This window comes from Leptidea sinapis, chromosome 45 (assembly GCF_905404315.1).
Source record: "Leptidea sinapis chromosome 45, ilLepSina1.1, whole genome shotgun sequence".
Lineage (NCBI taxonomy): Eukaryota > Metazoa > Arthropoda > Insecta > Lepidoptera > Pieridae > Leptidea > Leptidea sinapis.
This window is the reverse complement of record NC_066309.1, coordinates 7,897,595-7,919,005: the sequence shown is the minus strand read 5'-3', so window position 1 is coordinate 7,919,005 and position 21,411 is coordinate 7,897,595. Positions and strand designations below refer to the sequence as shown.

The 21,411-nt window shown below is 37.5% G+C and overlaps 1 protein-coding gene across 5 annotated transcripts in view; it reads left to right on the top strand.

The window, feature by feature from the left end:
- Window positions 1-7,861: 7,861 nt before the first annotated feature.
- LOC126977419 (transmembrane protein 47) overlaps window positions 7,862-21,411 on the top strand; it is a 44,328-nt gene continuing 30,778 nt past the window's right edge. The window contains exons 1-2 of one of the 5 annotated variants that reach the window (XM_050826219.1): window positions 7,862-8,031; window positions 8,347-8,411. In XM_050826219.1, coding sequence (XP_050682176.1) covers window positions 8,361-8,411 — 51 coding nt within the window. In that variant the 5' untranslated portion in view covers window positions 7,862-8,031; window positions 8,347-8,360. Of the gene's footprint in view, window positions 8,032-8,346; window positions 8,412-11,659; window positions 12,460-12,692; window positions 12,951-21,411 lie in introns of those variants that run through there. The other 4 variants (XM_050826220.1, XM_050826217.1, XM_050826216.1 and 1 more) reach the window with 4 other exon arrangements.

The window sequence follows — 21,411 nt, the reverse complement described above, 5'->3', positions numbered from 1 at the left end:
GGTGTCATTTACATCGACAAAATTAGAATTCATTCATAAACTTATATTATTAAAGGCCTGTCTAACAATATCCCACATGCTATATTAATTTTTCATTCCCTAAACATAGAAATATTTACGTTTCGACTTCTCACCCACAATATTTACAAAACACATTCCGTTACTAATCAAATTAAAAAATATCAGAATTTGATTTTGAAAGACCTATCTAATGATACCCTACACGTAAAAAAAATTTTCATACCCTTTTTATCAAGAAGCTCTACCCTTCTTATCAATTATTACCATCATACTATGTCAAGAAGAGTTATTTCAATAGATATTGTAATCATAAGGTATAAGCTATTACATAAATGTAACGTATATCTTTCTTAATCCCGCATTATTTTCAAAAGGCCAAAGGAAATGTTATGTATCAAACCTGAATCTAACTTTCGAAGACCTATCCAACGATACCCCACAAGGTATTTTTTTCAACTCCACTTTTAGGGGAGGTGGCCTTTGGGGGAAGCTACTTCCAAAGCACCAGATAACACAAAATATGGCGTGCGTACAAAGTACACATGTCAGAAGTGAAACTTATTTGTGAAAACCAATTTTTATATCTCGTTTATATTAATTATTATCCTAATCTGTTCTCTAAATCAATTGATTTTTGTCAATATTAGAAGTTATTAGATTATTTACTAATTATTATTACTCATTAAACCTGCACGATACAAAGCTAGTAGGGAAGAAGTTCTACATACACGCGGCCGCGCGCTAAACCTGCATGATACAACGCTAGTAGTGAAGTTGTTTTACTTCATAGCGGTACCGTCTGCTTCATGCTTCATTTGAATTTTATCTAACTCTTTCTCAATCAGACTCAATCTCCCTCCCCTCTTCTTGGATAAAAACGTCCTTCTTTTTCGTGACACTTTATTCCGTTTCATCCGTAAAAATTTTACCCTCATGCGGGCAAAGAAGTTTCACTTCAAAAATGATCCAAAATTCGTTCTCTGCACCATCGAGAACCTCGAATACGATGTCCATATTGTTGAAATCATAATTTTGCGCAGTAGCCAATTTGGATTTCAAAAATGACTCCAAATTCATTCTCTGTACCCTCGAGAACCTCGGATTCGGTATCCATATTGTTTAAATCATAATTTTGCGCGGCTGCCATCTTGGATTTCAAAAATGATCCCAAAATCGTTCTCTGCACCATCGATAACCTTGTATACGATACCCATATTGCTGAAATCATAATTTTGCGCGGCGGCCATCTTGGATTTCAAAAATGATCCCAAAATCGTTCTCTGCACCCTCGATAACCTCGTATACGATACCCATATTGCTGAAATCATAATATTGCGCGGCGGCCATCTTGGATTTCAAAAATGATCCCAAAATCGTTCTCTGCACCCTCGATAACCTCGTATACGATACCCATATTGCTGAAATAATAATTTTGCGCGGCGGCCATCTTGGATTTCAAAAATGATCCCAAAATCGTTCTCTGCACCCTCGATAACCTCGTATACGATACCCATATTGCTGAAATCATAATTTTTTCGCGGCGGCCATCTTGGATTTAAAAAAAACTGCTTTTACTGCACACGTCGTTATGCGACAGAATTGCCATCTTAACTTCTAATAATTAACTACTAAACGAATACATCAACCAAAAAAATACATAGGTATTAAAAAAAACAAAATTCAAACTTGCTAAAGTATCAAATTCATTTGATTCCCGCAATTAACTTTAAGTACGTGTATGTGTTAGAGCGGTGTCAGTGTAGTGGTGCGATTCGATACCTCTCTGGTTTGAGAACGCGTCCTTAACTTGGATGCCAATGCAATGTTCAACATATTTTTTTAATCATTTACTAAACTGTTTAACTCTATTTTCATTTCAAAATCATTTATCCCAAATAATACTAATTTATGATTTAATGACTGGGCTTCCGTCGATTTACACAAACGTAGACAAACATTGTATAACTTATACCAAGAGAGGCGATTTAATATAAGTGCAAAATTTAAAAATTATGTAAGGTTATATTCTAAAGAATTCAAGAACGATTGTAAATTAGCTAAGTCTCACTACATAAGCTTAAAGATTAGAAATAGCAATGACAAAATTAAAACAACTTGGATAATTATAAATGAGGAGATCGGTAAAACAATTAAGAGAAATAAAGAGTTCAAATTAAAGGTTACAGAAACATAAAAACAGATTCTGAAATCGTACATACATTTGAAAAGTTTTTTACTGATATACCGGTCTCTACGACAAAATATCTAAATTCCTCACCTATATCCGCAATGAAACTGCTACAGAAAAACGTATCTTTATGTAATCGCCCTGTGCTACCCGGGGGCGTAACGAGAATAGGGTAGCCCCAGGTCCAAGGGTGTCGTAAGAGGCGACTACGGGATTTTTGAAAGTGGGAGAGTCACGCTGCCGTCTTATGACGTCAGCACAATCGGGACAGATTCGTCCGGGTTAAGTAAATAATAACCACACTCGCACAGAATACCGGCGTGAAGTAGCGGCCTAGTGCTGCTATGTTTCGGTAGGTTAGTGTCGAGGACCGGAGGCCATTCCCCCCCCCCCCCTCCCCAACAAAATATGAGAGCGATTCTCCGGCTCCTGCACTCCAACTTAAACGCCGTCCACCACCACCTTGAGACGGCGCAGCCGGCCTTGTGTTTCCTTACGGAGACGCAGATGTCTCGACCTAGCGATACGTCATATTTAACGTACCCCGGGTACAAAATTGAGCATAATTTCATGCCTCATGCCGGGATATGTGTGTACGTTAGGGAAGATACCTGCTGTCGCCGTCTCGGCAATTTTGAGGGTAGGGACCTGTCTACTCTCTGGCTCCGTGTAGATTTACAGGACCGCGTCCGCATCTATGCGTGTGTCTACAGGTCCCATAGTGGTAACGCAGAAATGGATCACCTCATGGGCTGCGTTCAAGCGGCATTTGATGACGTGCTTGCTCAGATCCCCTCCGCTGTAATCGTAGTCTTGGGTGATTTCAATGGGCACAATGCCGAATGGCTTGGATCACGTACTACAGACTACGCAGGGCGATCTGTGCATAATTTTGCATTGGCGTATGGTCTCTCCCCATTGGTTGAGTCGCCAACGCGGCTCCCGGATGTGGATAGCCACATGCCGTCCTTATTAGATCTTTTGCTGACTATACACCCCGATGGTTACCAGGTCTCTGTCGACGCCCCTCTCGGAACGTCCGACCATTGCCTGGTCAGGAGTGTAGTGCCTATCCGACGCCAACGTCGTAGACCACCAGCGACACGCCGCGTTTGGCACTACAAGTCAGCAGATTGGGATAGGATGCGTTCCTTTTTTGTATCCTACCCTTAGGGCAGGGTTTGTTTCCCTTCGGATGATCCTAGTGCCTGCGCCGTTGCAGTAGCCAATGTGATACTGCAGGATATGGATATTTTTAAACCAAGCTCTGTAGTACCGATCGGTGGCAGATCACAGCCCTGGTTCGATCCGTCAGTTAAAGCAGCATCTGACTGCAAAAAACAGGCGTATCGAACTTGGGTTGCGGCGGTGGGCTCAAAGGATCCGAACTGCAATGTTCCTAAGAGGAAATATAACCGTGCCTCTAGATTTTTAAAGCGGCAAATCGCCCGTGCGATATCGAGCTCTTGGTAACTTCAACCAGCCGTCCATGCCGCCGTTGCACATGAGGAATGACACCCTGGCCCATACGACAAAAGAGAAAGCCGATCTCCTGTGCACTCTTTTTGCCTCCAACTCGACTCTTGACGACAACGGAAAAACACCGCTGACCATCCTGCGGTGTCAGAGCTCCATGCCTGGAGTACAGTTCCGACAGAAAACTGTTAGGCGAGCTCTGTTTTCGTTGGACGTCAGGAAGTCGAGCGGGCCGGATGGCATTTCTCCAATCGTGCTAAGAACGTGTGCCCATGAGTTGACGCCGATGCTAACGCGTTTATTCCGGCACTCTTATTCAAAAGGCGTAGTCCCTGAATCATGGAAGTCAGCCCTTGTCCATCCGATTCCAAAAAAAGGAGACAGTTCGGATCCGGCAAACTAAAGGCCTATTGCTATTACCTCCCTACTCTCCAAAGTCATGGAGAGCATAATTAACCGCCAGCTCTTGGTATACCTTGAGGGTCACCAGTTGATCAACGACCGGCAGTACTGCTTTCGCCATGGTCGGTCGACTGGCGATCTTCTGGTATACCTAACACATAGATGGGCGGCGGCTATTGAAAGCAAGGGGGAAGGCCTGGCAGTTGGCCTTGATATAGCGAAGGCCTTTGATCGTGTATAGCACAAGGCGCTCCTCGCAAAACTTCCATCATTTGGGCTTCCCGAGAGCTTATGCAAGTGGACCTCCAGCTTCCTCACTAGGCGCAGCATACAGGTCGTTGTCGACGGTTATTGATCGAATCCCAAGCCCGTGAACGCTGGAGTGCCCCAAGGCTGTGTGCTATCTCCCACGCTGTTTCTTCTGCATATCAATGATATGTTGGACACCGCCAACATAGATTGCTATGCAGACGACAGCACTGGTGATGCCGTATACACGGGCCATGCAGGTCTCTCGCGGGAAAACGTCGACCAGTGCCGGGAGAAACTTGTGTCTTCTATCGGGTCCTCTCTCGAGAAGGTCGCGGAATGGGGTAAGTTGAACCTTGTCCAATTTAACCCCCAGAAGACTCAAGTTTGCGCGTTTACCACTAAAAAAAACCCATTTGCCGTATGACCGCTCTTCGAGAACACTTCCCTTAAAGCCTCGCCTAGTATCGGAATACTGGGTCTCGAAATTTCGAGCGATTGCCAATTCCGTGGCCATCTGGAGGGCGAAGCCAAATTGGCTTCGAAGAAAATGGGCGTCATAAATAGAGCACGGCAATACTTCAAGCCGGCCCACATTCTAGCGCTCTACAAAGCGCAGGTTACTGCTACCTGCGCTTTGTTGTTGTTGCTGTCATCTCTGGTCTGGCGCACCCCAGTATCAGCTCGATCCATTTGACCGCATGCAATGCAGAGCAGCTCGAATTGTCGGGGACCTAGCGCTCTGTGAACGGCTGGATCACTTGGCGTTGCGTTGAGACGTCGCTTCATTGTGTGTCTTCTACCGCATTTATCACGGGGAGTGTTCCGAAGAGCTGTTTAACCTGATTCCTGCCGCCGAATTCCACCTTCGCACGACACGCCACAATTTAGGATATCATCCCCACCATCTGGATGTGTGGCGGTCCTCCACAGTGCGGTTTTAAAGGAGCTTTCTTCCTCGTACTACGAAGCTGTGGAATGAGCTTCCTTGTGCGGTGTTTCCGGGACGGTACGACATGGGTACCTTCAAGAAAAGCGCGTACACCTTCTTTAAAGGCCGTCAACGCTCTTGTGATTCCTCTAATGTTGCAAGAGAGTGTGGGCGGCGGTGATCACTTAACACCAGGTGACCTGTACGCTCGTTTGTCCTCCTATTCCATAAAAAAAATACAAACATTAAATTTAAGCATGTTGATCGTATAGAGATTATTAAAACGTTTAGACTAATTAGCGATAAGAAAACTAAAGATCTCTGGGGAATCTCTGTTAACGTAGTGAAATCTGTAATAGAAATTGTAGCCACAGACTTAGCTTTAATTTTCAAGATCACTCCTCTATTGGCTTAAATTGGAGATAAAGTTGACCCCACTAACTTTAGAACCATATCAGTACTAGCAACCTTATGTTATAATAACATAACATAACATTAGCAAAATTATGTTAATGCAATTAAGTAACCATTTTTACAATAAGAACCTCATTCATAATAAACAATATGGTTTTACTCAAGGTCTTTCAATCACAGATGCTAGTATCGAGTTAATAATAAATATTTTGGATGCTTGGGAGGATTCATGTGATGCTTTAGGAGTGTTTTGTGATTTATCCAAGGCATTCGACTGCGTCCATCATGAAACCTTACTTAAAAAAATTTACCACTATGGGGTTAGAGATGTTTCTCTACATTTAATAAAACCGCACTTGTGCAATAGGATTCAAAGAGTAGACATTAATGGAAAAAGATCAACTGGCTCTATCATATCAATGGGTGTACCACAGGGCTTAATCTTTGGTCCATTTTTGTTCCTGGTTTACAATGACTTTATTCAAAATAATATATTATACTGTTTGCTGACGATACATCTTTGTTATTTAAAATAAAACGCCAGCAAAAAAAAAATCTGCCAGGCTGACGACGACATTGCTGAAGTAGTAAATTGGTTTAATGTTAATAACTTACTTTTAAACAAAAGGAAAACAAAATGTTTAAGGTTTACACTTCCAAATATGAAGCACCAACCAACACCCATAAAAATTAATAATGACAAACTTGATGTAGTAGAAACGACAACATTCCTAGGCATTACATTAGAATTTAAGTTACAATGGGGTGCTCATATAAGAAACTTATGTAGTCGACTTAGCTCTGGAGTATTTGCGATAAAAAAAAATAGGCAGCTGACAGATGTTGAAACAGCTAGACTTGTATTATATTACAGCTACTTTGATAGTGTCATGTCTTACGGAATTATATTGTGGGTTAGGGCTGCAGATACTGACAACATATTTGTGCTGCAGAAAAGAGCAATTCGAGCAGTCTATAAAATTCGTTCAAGGGATTCATTGAGACAAAAGTTTAGTGAAATTAATATTATGACAGTACACTCCATGTACATACACGAGAACCTCCTATATGCTCATAAACATATTAGCCAATTTAAAAAGAATAGTGATGTATATAGTGTCAATACTCGAAACAAACATAAGCTCGCAATTTCATGTACTAGGCTCCGTAAAATTGCTAAATCTTTTAAAGTGGATTGTGTTAATATATTTTATTATAAACTCCCAAATGATATTAAAATATTACCTATTAAAAAATTGAAATGTATAGTAAAAAATAAATTAACATCTAGGGCCTATTATAATGTGAAAGATTATTTGAATGATAAAGATAGTTGAAATTAATATTCTAAATTTTGTCAATGAATATTGTAATACTCATATGAATGCTGTTGTAATTTTTGTATTTCATCCTGACATGCCCTAAATAACTTATAAAGTTTTACAGTGAATAAAGATTTTTTTGACTTTGACTTATTAGGATTACTTGCGCCTCTTATCTTAAATAGTAGGTAATATAAATTATTAAAAATTTCGTGGGACGTAATTAACTTTATTTATTTAAATCGGCTTTACTTACGATTCATCGTTTTGTTTTTTTTTCGAGAGGAGTAAAATACATTTACGTATTGAAGACCCCGAAACGGGGCCCATATGTCGGGCTCGGGTGTAAACACCCCTTATCGACTAAAAACTTCCTCTGTGCTGATAGCCCTGAAGGCTTTTACAGCGAAGCCGGGCGGGGGCCTTGGAGGCCGAAAAATTCATTGGTGTTTGCAGCAACTAGTTTGGGACCATTTGAAGGTCCTTCATCAGTGTAGGTGTAGTCAGTGATTACCATGTAAAGGTGTAAATTGATAGTATTTTTGTAAAGACGATGACTGATGAACGTATGCCAATATTTAATTCTATTAGTTATACGTGTAAAAAAATAATTATGAATCGAACTAAGGTAAGGGAACTTTAGGTAAAATGACAAAAATACGTAATTCAACTAAGTATCTTAACAAAATGATCAAACTAAACAATTGCGATATTATTTGTCAAATTGTCGTCCATGTTGTATAATTTATATTCTACTACTACTCTTTATTCTGCCTGTTGCCAATGCCCTGAGTAATAAAAACAATAAATTGTCATTTGTCATATGTTATTGTCAATTTGTCAGTTAGTTGCTATAGTTGTATTTGTGATTTTCTTAATATTAGGAGCTGTTACTTTTGTTTTTATAATTTAATTTCGCGTTTAAATAAATATTGCAATAATAATTATATCTATATTTTAGAATTATCTCTCTATACGTTTCATTTAAAGTGATGCAGACATTTTAATAACACTTCAAAATTGCATCTGTAAGTTTAACTTGGGCTTGGCTTGATACTAATTTTTCTGTTATTCTTGTTAATTGATTTGTTTAAAATCGATTATTTTGTTACATGTTCTTAGTAAACAATAACATGAAGATTGCTTAACAATAATAATCAGTATTAATAAATTGGATCTCATACCATTGTATTCCTCCCCCTTTTCTTTGTTGATAATTAATAATCAACATAATATGAATCATGTTATTTAAGTTGACTAATATTATGTCGTAATTGAAGTACTTGAGTACATTTGCTTAAGTTATTTGTTGTATGTGAGTATTTAAATGATTTTTATTTTAGATGTGGAGCACAAAATGGCTTCAACAACAATGATTGAAACTGTTACCATAACCCGTCCTCTTAAGGTAAGAATGTAATTATTTCTAAAATAGTTGTTAATGTAGCTTATAAGAAAGTCCCTGGAGGAAAGAAATATTGCTTATCTACCATTATTTTATATCTAACAGGCTTTTCACAAACCTTGGCATAAAGGCTTTCTGTTAAAGATACGAACAAGCCTTCTGCATATTTACTTTTTCAAATATTTAATCAAAATATAATGCCTTTGAGATAAAACCTCCAAAGTTACCTCAAGTATCAGTGCTGGAATCATTCTTCTGTATGGTATACACCTCATAACATAAGTAGTATGACATAGTAATACTAGCGAGCAATGAGCATCCTGCTAGAAGGTTTTCCCCCTGCATGTTTGAGATACACTCCACTGCAGCTATACACTTTTGTCATGTACATGGGCTAAAACCGGAACTGTTTTTTTTTTATGGAATAGGAGGACAAATGAGCCCACGGGTCACCTGTTGTTAAGTGATCACCACCGCCCACAATCTCTTGCAACCCCAGAGGAATCACAGGAGCGTTGCCGGCCTTTAACAAAGGTGTACACACTTTTTTTTAAGGTACCCATGTTGTATTGTCCCGGAAACACCGCACAAGGAAGTTCATTCCACAGCTTTGTAGTACATGGAAGAAAGCTCCTTGAAAACCACACTGTGGAGGACCGCCACACATCCAGATGGTGGGGATGATATCCTAACTTGTGGCGTGTTGTGCGAAGGTGGAATTCGGCGGCAGGAATCAGGTTAAACAGCTCTTCGGTGTTAATTTTTTGTCAATTTTCTTTCAGCCATATACAAGTCAATTCAAAAATTCAAACATTGCAAAATAAGTGTGTGAACATTCCAAGAGGAAATCTGCTGAAAATTAAAATCAGCCGAATTGAATTGCAATGACTATTATTACCAAGCGCAACTGCTTAAAATATCTTATGAGAAAGATCATGAGTCAGTAAAATACCCTATAATTCAATAATTAGTGTAGGTATATAGTATAGGTACCACTTCTGAATGCATATAGAATAAGTAATTTCACCGCTTGGTAGTTTTCTACCAAGATACAGAGAAAGATTTGTGAGAAAAGTTTTTATGCTGAAAGTGGTCCGTTATAATTTATTTTGAAAACATGATTACTTTTAAATTTTTTTTATTTCTAAATATTCCCTACAAATTTTTACAAGCTAATTTAATTTATTGAGTGTCATCAAATAGGATGTAAATAAATACTACATAATAAGAGAGGGGATTGCCGAAGTAAAATTTGAAATTTAGTTTAGCATCGAACATGTAGTCATTTGACACTTGAAATTGAAATAGTAGTAATTATTATAGTATCATTTGAAAGCGAACATTATACAACATATCCTTAAAAACGTATCTCCTTTTTTTACAAATTATAGCATCTGTCAATGACTGCACATTTCATACAATCGAGTGAATCGCTTTTTTCTTACGGCTGTTCCCAATATTCAGTCTATCTCTTACTTGAGATAAAAATCATAACCATTTTTGACTTTTCTGTCCCAATAAACTTATCTACGTAACTTACCTTAACCGTACACGCTGTCTGTCAATGGGACGACATACAGCTTACCTACAGCGATAGAAGTTTATATGGAAATTGAAATTCACGCGTCCTAATATAAGGTGATACGAATGACTTATCCGGTATATTGGGACAGCTTCAGGTTATGGACAGCTAATTACTGACAGAACAAGTTAGTAATTTATCTCTATCTATAGATTGTATATTGGGAACGGCCGTTAGAGAGTTTCGCTAGGCTGAGTGTCATTGAAAATTGAAGGGTGTCGGGAACATTTTCGCGCGATCGCGAATCGGAGTAATCGTATTATACGTAGGTCACACTAAAAGTATTGCGTAACTTAAAAAAAAAACAATATGTTATAACCAATAATTATGTTTATTGCTTTTCAAAATACTCTCCTTTACATTTTAAACATTATTACATGCGATCGAACCATTTAAAACAGGAGGACCACTGATCTGAAGGCATGTTTTCTACGTGCTGTTTGAACGCTATCACGCCTCTTTGGAATTGGTAAAAGTGAAAACTCTCCTCATCTTTGATTTTAGGGAAAATGCACAAATCACAGGGTGCTGGGTCGGGGCTATGTACAGGATGGGTGAGGAGTTGTACTTTTTCGGAAGCTAAAATAGATTTAGTTTTGTTGGCCGTGTGTGAAGAAGCGTTGTCAGATGTAGGAGAACGCGGCTTTTTGGTCGTCTTTCGCGAACTTTTTTTAACACCCTGGGTAAACAAATGGTAGAATATCACTCGGCATTAACTCTCTGGACTTCTCGGACTGGAAAAAGTGTTTCGAAAATTGGTTTAGACGTATGAAACTGTGTGTATATAGTGTGTGAAAAGAATTGATTAAAAAAAGTTATCCTACATCGAATATAAAATGTGTTTCACGTATTTCTTACTGCAGACACAAAATCTAAATAAAAACAAACTATTCAACAATTATTTTATTATAAATAACAATCAGTATTAAGATCGCAACAATAATGTCAAGTGCATGGGGATTGATATTTATCAACCTATCTCTTTTATTTTTTAAAAATCCAGTTTCACAGAGTATTTTAATATACCTTGGCTAGAATTGATTTCTCCAAAATATTTAAATTAATTGATTTTTTTAATACCATAAAGTTATTACACATAATAAATTTATTGTATTAAAAAAATCGCTTCATGTGGTAGGTAACCCACCTATTCTGCGAAAGAAACCCACTGGCCAAATTTAATGATTTAACTGTGGAGAATTTATTTGTGAAAAACCCAAACGAAAAGCCTAAATTAGAAATGTCTATATTGTGTTCATAAATGCTGAATTTTTTCTTCTTTACTTTGTTAATATACCTAGTTTCATTGGTTTTCGACAAGTCATTGTAAGTATTTTTTTTACTTAGACAGTACTAAGTAAAGTTAGTTGCGTCAGCTGGTAGCTCTATGTAAAATTGAAGTGTCTGTCTATACAAGAAAACTAAAATATTTTTTGTGTATCTGTTTTTTCCATCTTACCTTAGAAAAAAGCCAGCAAATCAAATACGCCATGTTGTGAAAGCTCAACAACACTCTTTTGCTGATTGTTACTTTGAGATAAAAGTTTTTTATCTCTTCGTGGATTCGATAGTATCAATGAAGAATTATTTCGCACGCAATAGATACTATTTACGCATCATCAGTTTGTTTTGAATAATCTAATTATTAATACGCTGCTCTAATAATTATGTTTCTATTCACTGAATACTTACAAATGCTTCAAGCCTGTTATTGGATTAAAACAGCCTGAGGTATTGTTAGTCAGCAACTGAGTCGGAATGCAAACGCACGAGAGCTTGACGCCAAGTAACCTCTGGCAGCCAGGGGAATTCACGAGACGAATGATGGGAGAGCGCCCCTCACCGGTTCCGCCGACGAGGGACTTGTGGCCACCGGTACAGCAGCCTCTAAGTATTAGCACACTTCACGTCGCATACATGAAAGAAGATGAACTATCACCAAGAAGAGCGTCGACGCTACCATTGCAACCATACTCTCCAACGACAATACCTATCGAGCCCGAGTATTACAGAAGCGGTATGTGCTCCGTGGGAACAAATACTGATCCACCGCAGTCTATAATAGTCCGATTCAAGCGTGTATTAAAACGAGAGCGGCGCTACGAAACCAACGCATTTTCGCCTCCAGTGCATTTTACTCCTAGTAACAGAGACGCTCCCGTTGATATTCCTGAATATACTCCCACGGAGCGTGCTCTTAATAGCCTCAAGAAAGTGTTTTCTGGCGCAAAATATCGTATAGCACCAAGATCAGAGACCACGGAGAGTCCGAAGATTGTATACGACATGCCAAAGCCCGGGGACAGAATGGTGACTACTTTTGGAGCGTCAGAGACGAGGCAATGGCTCAAGTTGCCATCTCGAGCGTCGTGCGTCCGCAGACTTCGGGCCGTGGCTGATTGTTGTCATCGCGTACCGCAGCGACCTCCTCGTCGGACTCCTCAGCCTAGAAGCTTGCAGATCACACAGGTGTGACCTCGAGGATTTATAAATTTGTTGATGCATTACGGACAGTATTCGGCTATTGGGTGTTAATTGTGTCGCTATAGTGTTGTGTTTATTGTAGTCCGATGGAATAGCGTTTTGGCTAATAAACGTGTCACAGCAATTTGTGTTTTGTTGTCACGGGAGGGTGGGCGTTGGGTCGTATGGTGAGGGGGTTGGGCTAGGGCGCCGCGGGAGCTGCGGGGTTCAGACTTCAGGTCTCACGAATCAGTACCGCGTCAGGCGCCGCTCCGCGCTGCCGTCTGTATCCGCCTGGTGTAGTCACCCACCACTTCGACACCACCCGCCTTAATTAATCAACCTGATTAATTTATATAAAAACTCTGTCCATACAGAAAGTGTTTCACGGTAGATGTGTGTGATACAGTGCGTTTGGGTAATACATATCTCGAAGTCGGCGCGGTCCAATGCGCAAAACTATACAAGAAAATTTGTGATACACGCATATCGCACACGTAATATTTGATAATATTTAATAGATATCAAAAACATAAAAAATTATAATTTATATAGATTGCATTACGTAGTCCAATATAATTATTATTTTATCTGTTATCTAATTAGGACCTCTTCTCATATCGTGGCCACTAGGCCACGAAAAAACTATTTTTTTGGTGAAAAAAGCGATTCTGACTTAAGCTGGACAGCAGTATGATACAAATCTTCACTAGAATGCAACTTGTACTTTTTGTTATATTTTTAATACTTACACTAGTTTAAAAATTTGCCAAAATTTTGTTTAAAATCAAATAAACATAAATGAAACTAAACAAATTTCTCAAATGCCTCTATTTCTTCAATTAGTGAATATTCAACAACTGGTTGGAAAATCAGGAAATCTTACCAATTGTTAAGTGGCATTTAATGTATGACTAATATCAGTATGTGCCATATTGTAAGCTTATCTCTAAATAAGCGTTGGTTTATTTGTTTAGCTAGAACAATACATCCTCCTTGTCTTTCGTGTTTACTGATTACGTGTTTCGATTTGACCAGGCCTGATGTAGTGGCTATATTTGGAAAAACACTATAGAAAGTAGTGGTGTAAAATAGTTTTTTATTTGTTAGTTTCATATGCATATAAATCTCTTCAAATGTGGGTAGCCTTTCAATAAGTGATAACCAAAATCCAATATTGTATGAAAATATTTGAATACAAAAAATATACTTAATTTGATTATTTATTACTAAACAGTTTCATATATTATAAAACATACAAATAAATTATATTTTAGACATATATTATTGCAGGGTTTCAACATAATAGACTAGACTTAGAATTTTGTTTGTGTGTTTGTTTTCGTTAATATCAAATACGGCTGAAGCGATTTGGAAGCCGTGTCCGCAGATGTATGATGTAAGCTTGGGTAACATAATAATTCGTAATATAATACCACTAGCTGATGTTTGGAATTGAAGATTATCTCATGTCCTATTCCAGTTCCGGTTCCCGTTTTCGCTCCTGTTCCCAACATATTATATGGATCTTATTTTGAGGAAGATTGCTCTGGCAGGGTAAACCTACTATTGGCATAGTTATAGCATATCGATGGGAATTTCAGTTATTCACAAATAATGGATTTTCCGGGATATAATGTAGCCTATGTCCTTTCCCAAGCTCTAGTCTGTCGCTGTACCAAATTTCATCAAAATCTGTTTGAGTAGCACCGGCGTAAAGGCGTAACAAACAACTCACATTCACATCTATACTAATATTATAAAGCTGCAGTGTTTGTTTGTTTGTTTGTTTGAACGCGCTAATCTCTGGTACTACTGGTCCGATTTGAATGATTCTTTCAGTGTTGGGTAGTCCATTTATCGAGAAAGGCTATAGGCTATGTGTTTTTTTTTTCAAGATTAGGGATCCGTAATAAAATTGCTATTTTGTAACACAAGGTGTAAAATCGAAAACCTATTTTTGCGTGCGCTGCAAAAACTATTGACAATAGAACAAAATGATGTACAGGCTATAATATAGGCAATATTTTATTACTTATAAAACTATCGCGTGAATTATACTTTATATGGCAATACAACGTTTGCCGGGTCAGCTAGTTTATAATATTAGTAGGGATATTATAGTGTTTGTGTTATTCATAAACAGATGTGTCGCCTGTTTATGGAAAAGATGTTCTACTTAGATACCTAGATACTTATATGTATTGCTTACTTTAGTTTTGGTATAAGTCCTGTGTAAACATTGATATGCACTGGGTATAAAGCTGTTATGTTGATAAAGCAAAGAAACGTTTAACAAATACTGATACTTACTTATATCTCGAAGTTGATATTGAAGTAAATAGAATGCGTAATACGAATACACCAGTGGGAGGCTTCTTTGCACGGGATGCTAGATTATGGGTACCTTTTTCTGCTGTGAAGCAGTAATGTTAAAGCATTATTGTGTTTCGGTGTGAAGGGCGCCATAGGTAGTGAAATTACTGGGCAAATAAGACATTGAGTGCCGCTCAGGATTTTTGGGTTTTTCAAGAATCCTGAGCGGTACTGCTTTGTAATGGGCACGGCGTATCAATAACCATCAGCTGAACGTCCTGCTCCCTCGTCTCGTCCCTTATTGTCATAAAAGGTACGTTTATGTACAGCCCTTAATAATATATTCAAATGATATAACGTTTCTTGAAATCCAATTGATCGTATGCAGGTGTATTCAGGATGCATTACGAATCCATACAATTTCATTAGTAAGTTGCTAGCACGATTCCTAGTCTAATTAATTTAAACTAACAGTTTATTTTCATTAATTATATTCATGCGTTACATATCTTTATATATATAATTCTTGTGTGCGTGTGTATGTCACTGAACTCCTCCTAGACGGCTGGACCGATTCTAATGAAACTTTCTGTGTGTATTCAGGTGGATTCGAGAATGGTTTAGATTCACAATTGAACTACCTCCTAAACGGCTGGACCGATTTTGATGATATTTTTGTGTGTTCCAGTGAATTTGAGATTGGTTTAGATTCTCAATTCCGCCCATATAATATAATTCTCCTGCTCATGTGTATGTTACTGAACTGCTCCTAACGGCTGGACCGATTTTTCAAATTTAAAACATGTGTACAGGACAACGTCTGTTGGGTCCACTAGTAATGTATATAAAATTATAAAAATACTAAACTTAAACGGCCGTTCCCAATATACTATTTACAGAAAGAGGTAAATTACTACCTTCTACTGTCAGTAATTAGCTGCCAATAATCTGAAGCTGTCCCAATGTACCCGGTAAGTCTTTCTTATCGCTATGTACACTGTTGCAATTTCCATACAAACTTCTATTCCTGGTAAGCTATACGTCGTCCCATTGACAGACAGCGTGTACGGATAAGATGATTTTATGACCGTCGATAAGTTTATTGGGACAGAAAAGTCAACGATAGTTACGATTTTTTGTCTCAAGTAGGCCACAACCGGAGATAGAGTGAATATTGGGAACGGCCGTAAATCGATATAACATAATCTCTTCGTATTGAATAATTATTTTCTGTATCTTTTTCAAGCGTATTTCTTAATTATTTTTAGTGTGGCATCTAAAGTACTATTCTTATAAAAAGGTCCGATTTCTTCTTATATCGTATGTCGATATATTTTAATCATCCTTGAAATTCTGAAAATATTTTTTGTTATCGCTCCTAATTTGGGTGGAAATCAAGGTTAAAATATTTACGGGCAAAGCTAATGTAAACCATATAAAAATAATCTAGCATCCTAGCGAAACTCTCCAAGAAAAAAGCGATTCACTCGATTGTATGAAACGTGCAGTGTTTGATAGATTGACAGATGACGGCAATAATCTTCTTAAAACGGATAGCCGAAACCCACTACGTTTTTTATATGCTGCAACTGTTCGCTTTCAAACTTAGCCGGGCTATGCCTAGTCGTTATATTGTAATCACTATTTCAAACTTATGGCAAATCTCACTGCACGTTTCATACTAAACTTAATTTTAATTTTTACTTGACAGTCCCACCTCTTATTACGTAAGTAGTATTTACATCCTTTTTGGAATCTAGTTTCAAAAGTGACGACACGAGCGAGACATTGTCCTGATCATAAGCCCTGCTATCCATTGCTGCTCAGGAATCTTAAAAACACAAAGCGTCATCGCAATTGTCGGTACTGAGTCATAAGATGTTGAGTCTCATTTGCCCAGTAATTTCACTAAGTAGGGCGCTCCTTAAACCGAAACACAATTATGAAAACCGGCAGAAAAAGGAGCCGCTGGGCTCCTACGCCGTGATCTGTGCCAAGAATAAAAATTTAAAACAAAATTTAATGATCGATGCGGAACTCGCAACCGCGACAACCCGCGTTCCGTGCGAGCTCTCTTTCCAACTGAGCCAACCGTTCGAGTGCCGTATCGTTGATAAAATCTTGTATGCTTTGTTCAACTCTCAGGTTGTGGCTTCATCTACACTCTACCGGATCTACTTTACAGCTGATAACCTGCTCAACCCCAATATTTGTAAATTTTATTTGTGTATTAATCACAGAAGTGAGGATTATCCCTTTAAAAACATAACAAACTGTACCAAGCATTTTGCGTTCAATCAAGAATCGTGAGCGGCGCTGCATTGTGAAGGGCACGGCGTATCACCTACCATCAGTCAAAGTGCGGACTTCTTGCTCGTGTCGTCACTTTATCTCATAAAAAGATCGCATAGTAATTTTTAAAACTTTAAATAACTTTATCTCATAATAATTGCATTAAGATCGGTCAAGTCTTTATTGAGTTATAGATGAATTTGTTTCAGTTAACTCAATATAAGTTTTCTTGAGTGTTAATTCCGCTAAGATGTATCTTTATCCAATTCGATACGAGGCATCCTCAGGACATGTTGACACAGCAAACAAATCTTAGCAGTATTATGGATTTCCACAAAATAACGTCTAATTCAATAAATTTTCTTAATAAAATTTCAGTTAGTCATAGAAGTAATATTTATCACAAATTTCGATGAAATAAAAATACAACTTACAGATAAAGTCCAATAGGTGTTATTTACATAGATTAATTCTGAATTACAATAATTTTAACACTGCCACCGCATCGTAAAACTGCTTCATTTTATTGTTAAAACATTAATCTCGAGATACATCCTCGAGATGTAGATCTCGTTGCGAATCGAATGAGCTATTGTTCATAATATTTTCACGTTTCATCCTATTTACCACGTTAAAGTTTTTGTAGTCAACGCTAGACTACTAAATGTAAAGATAGTAAGTAAATGTAGTAAGATTTGAAAAACTTATTTAGTTCACGAGAATGGACTTTATGTTATACAGAGATTATAAAACTGTCATTTCAAGGAAATAATCCTCATCGTGCACTAGGGTTGCCTAATTTTATTAGAAAAAATAAAGTTATTTGATTTCAAAGGAGATAAATAAAGAGTACTTACAAAAAGAGTATAATTTATTTATAAATATAATATAATTATAAAAATAAAATGGGTTTGCATAATATTACGGTAATAAATAAATAAAAAATAGTATATTACGCACCTAGGGAGAAAAGTAGGTCATTTTCACCCGCGGAATATTGACAGTGACAATCGCGGGTGGAAATGTCCTTACTTCACGTGGTGTGTATACGATTTTTTTCCCACCTGGATAAAAAGCTCGCTCATCTTGCCGGGTGAGAATTGTTCGCTTTTCTCCCTCGTACCAGGTACTAAAAGTGAGCATTTCATCGAGGTGGGTAAAAAGAGTATTTTAGCATACTTTATTGATGTTATAGATTATAGAGTACGCCTACATGATATAGAGAACAATACTCTATCTTAGAGTACGGTTGGCAACCCTACCGTGTACGGTACGCCTTGTTCTTTTAAACAAAGATTTTATTCTTAAAAAAGAGCTCGACTTTAAAAATAAACCTACAGTAAAAAGGAATCTCCTTCCTTTGAAGACATTCCGTTTTAGTCGAGTCCACCGACAACCGTTTCCAAACAAGACTACGAATTCTTATTCATTTTTAACTGTAACAATGTACCGATATAACTTGTACTGAAATACCGGTTGATTTTATTCGTTTTGATGTTTTCAGTGTCGCTTTTTACAAGTAAAATGGTGGTTTCAACTGCTTCATATCATTGTGATCAATTTTAAAATATGCAAACGTATCAGGGATCGATGACAAAATAATAATTTGTTATGTTTTTAAAGTGAGAACCTTCACTTCTAGGATTCAGATATAAAATTTGAAACCAAAATTTTTTGAACGAAGCGTGACTCGAACCCACTTCTGGCGTTCCGTGCCAGTGCTCTCCCAACTGAGCAAACCGTTCGAGTGACGTATCGTCATAAAATCTTGTATGCTTTGTTCAACTCTCAGATTGTGGCTTCATCTACAGGATCTACTTTATAAAAATAATATTACTTTGGCCTTCTATCGTAGCCAGGCTCGCCTGGTTGTTAAAGATAAATATATTGACACTCATACGATGAGCTTGATTAAGAAGAATTCAGATTTTGTGTCAATACCAATAAATAAAATAAAAAAATCACAGTCTCAAATCTACGCAAGTAGATTTTTTTATATGAAAAGTTCTTTCTCGATCCACTGGTTTAATAATTAAAATCTCAGTGGACTTTATATCTCATATAACCAACTCCCCATGATATTAAAAAAAAACTAAAAATTTTTTTGTTTTTTTTTTTTTTAAAGAAACATTTAAATGTGTACATATTTACATAATTTCATGTTGCAAATTTTTATATCACAGAAGTGTATTCTTGTTGTGGCACATTAATTAAAACTGTGGTTAGAAACGAGAGCATAGACAAATTGATAGTGAGATAGACCGCCATGTTAGTGACGTCAGAATCAGATGCAGGCAGATACTCCAAAAACTTACCTAGGCTACTACTTCAAGTATGCAGAACTGATGAATTAATTTAAACGCCTGTCGTGTTGTTTCCTTTTTTTTTAAAGAAAACTTATCGCCTTTAGATCATGAAATCAATAAATAGAAAATTAAATAGAATCTTAGAATAGTAAACATTATTTAGCTAGCTAGACAGTATACAATTTTAATACTACAAACTAAATTAGGAATATCATACATTATAGAAATGTTACGTATATCACGGAGCTATGAGCAATAAATTAGCATAGAAATATCCATATTCAGCATAATATAGGCCACGTTCACATATGAAGAAAGAACTACAGCGAAAATCTCCTTTTACTCTCACTTGCCTTTGTTTCTTACCTGCCAATGCCATCCGTGTAATAAATACGAATTGTGGATAAACTTCTTTCTTCTATAGCTAATACCAACAACGATGCTGCCACGTGTAAAACAGAAACGTTATTAGAATAATAAAAATAAGATGTTGACTAATAGCCATTTACACTACAGTAAGCATATTTACAGTGAAGAAGTAATTTACTAAGTAGTAAAATCGTGTTGTGGCCACCATTATGAGAACACCAAAATGCCTGAAATTGATTTTATGTACGCTTAAATACCAGTACCGATTCGCAATGAAACGAATCGGTGCGAAACGTGCACAGACAAGAGGGGACGACGCGTCTTTCCTTCACCATCGCACCCCACCGCTGCTCTGTCTATTTGTGGAATTAAATCACCCTTTGTATTTATTACACACTAGCTGTGCCCCGCGGTTTCACCCGCGTTTTTCTCGTTTCCGTGGAAATACCGAGATAAAATAATGCCTATATTATAGCCTGTACATCATTTTGTTCTATTGTCAATAGTTTTTGCAGCGCACGCAAAAATAGGTTTTCGATTTTACACCTTGTGTTACAAAATAGCAATTTTATTACAGATCCCTAATTTTGAAAAAAAAAACATAGCCTATAGCCTTCCTCGATAAATGGACTACCCAACACTGAAAGAATCATTAAAATCGGACCAGTAGTACCAGAGATTAGCGCGTTCAAACAAACAAACAAACACTGCAGCTTTATAATATTAGTATAGATGTGACCACACACACTCCTTCGCTGTCGTTCAATAAAAATGATTTGCCGTCGTTCGTTGTATTTAATCCCGGCATTATAGGTAGGTCGCACATCGACCGCAAAACCCCCCTAGTTTTTGTTTTATTTCTTAGTTTGACCTAAATTGTGAATTCATGCGAATGAGCCTGTAGTACTTCTCTAGAAAATGATGCTTGAAAACTACATTATTACCTAACCTAGTTTGTTATTCGAATTGAATCGCGATTTAGGACTCACTGGAAGGAAGTAGAAACGCCACAATTTCATCCTTACCATCGGGATTGTTAAGGTATTTTTTTTGCAAATACAACCTAACTTGCACAGTGTTTGCGGAACAATACGACATGAATACCTAAAAAAAAGCGTGTGCACTGTTCTAAAAGGCCGGCAACCCCTCTGTGACTCTATTGGTGTTTGCAACACAACAACGAGTGTAGGTGACGGTGGTCACTTACCATCAGGTGACAAGTACTCTCGATTGTAAAACTTATTCCTTATTTCTATTTGGGAGGATTCTAAAACAATAGTTTCACAAGAGCGTTGGTTTGCAGTAGTTGGGTCGCGAAAATGAATTCTAAATACCCATCCAATGGGAACCCCATGACTCTGCTCTTCGACCGTCCGTATTTTATAAACCACAGTAGTGGACAACTGAAATGTAGACAGAAGGCCTACCAGCAACTTTTAATAAGCGATTCAATTCCGATGTAGTTCAGCTTAGGTACCTAAACTGTCGTTGCCTTTTACTGAATGGCGTTTGAATCGCTTATGAAGAATGAACGAAATAAATTGTCGTTGCATACGTTTGTCTCTCTTTCTCGAACCATATGCGTTGCGTTTCGGAACCTAAAATGATATGATTTTGATTCACGTCATTAACATGATTCTCTTTCCGCTAAGGAAGTAGCATCTTTTTCTGAATA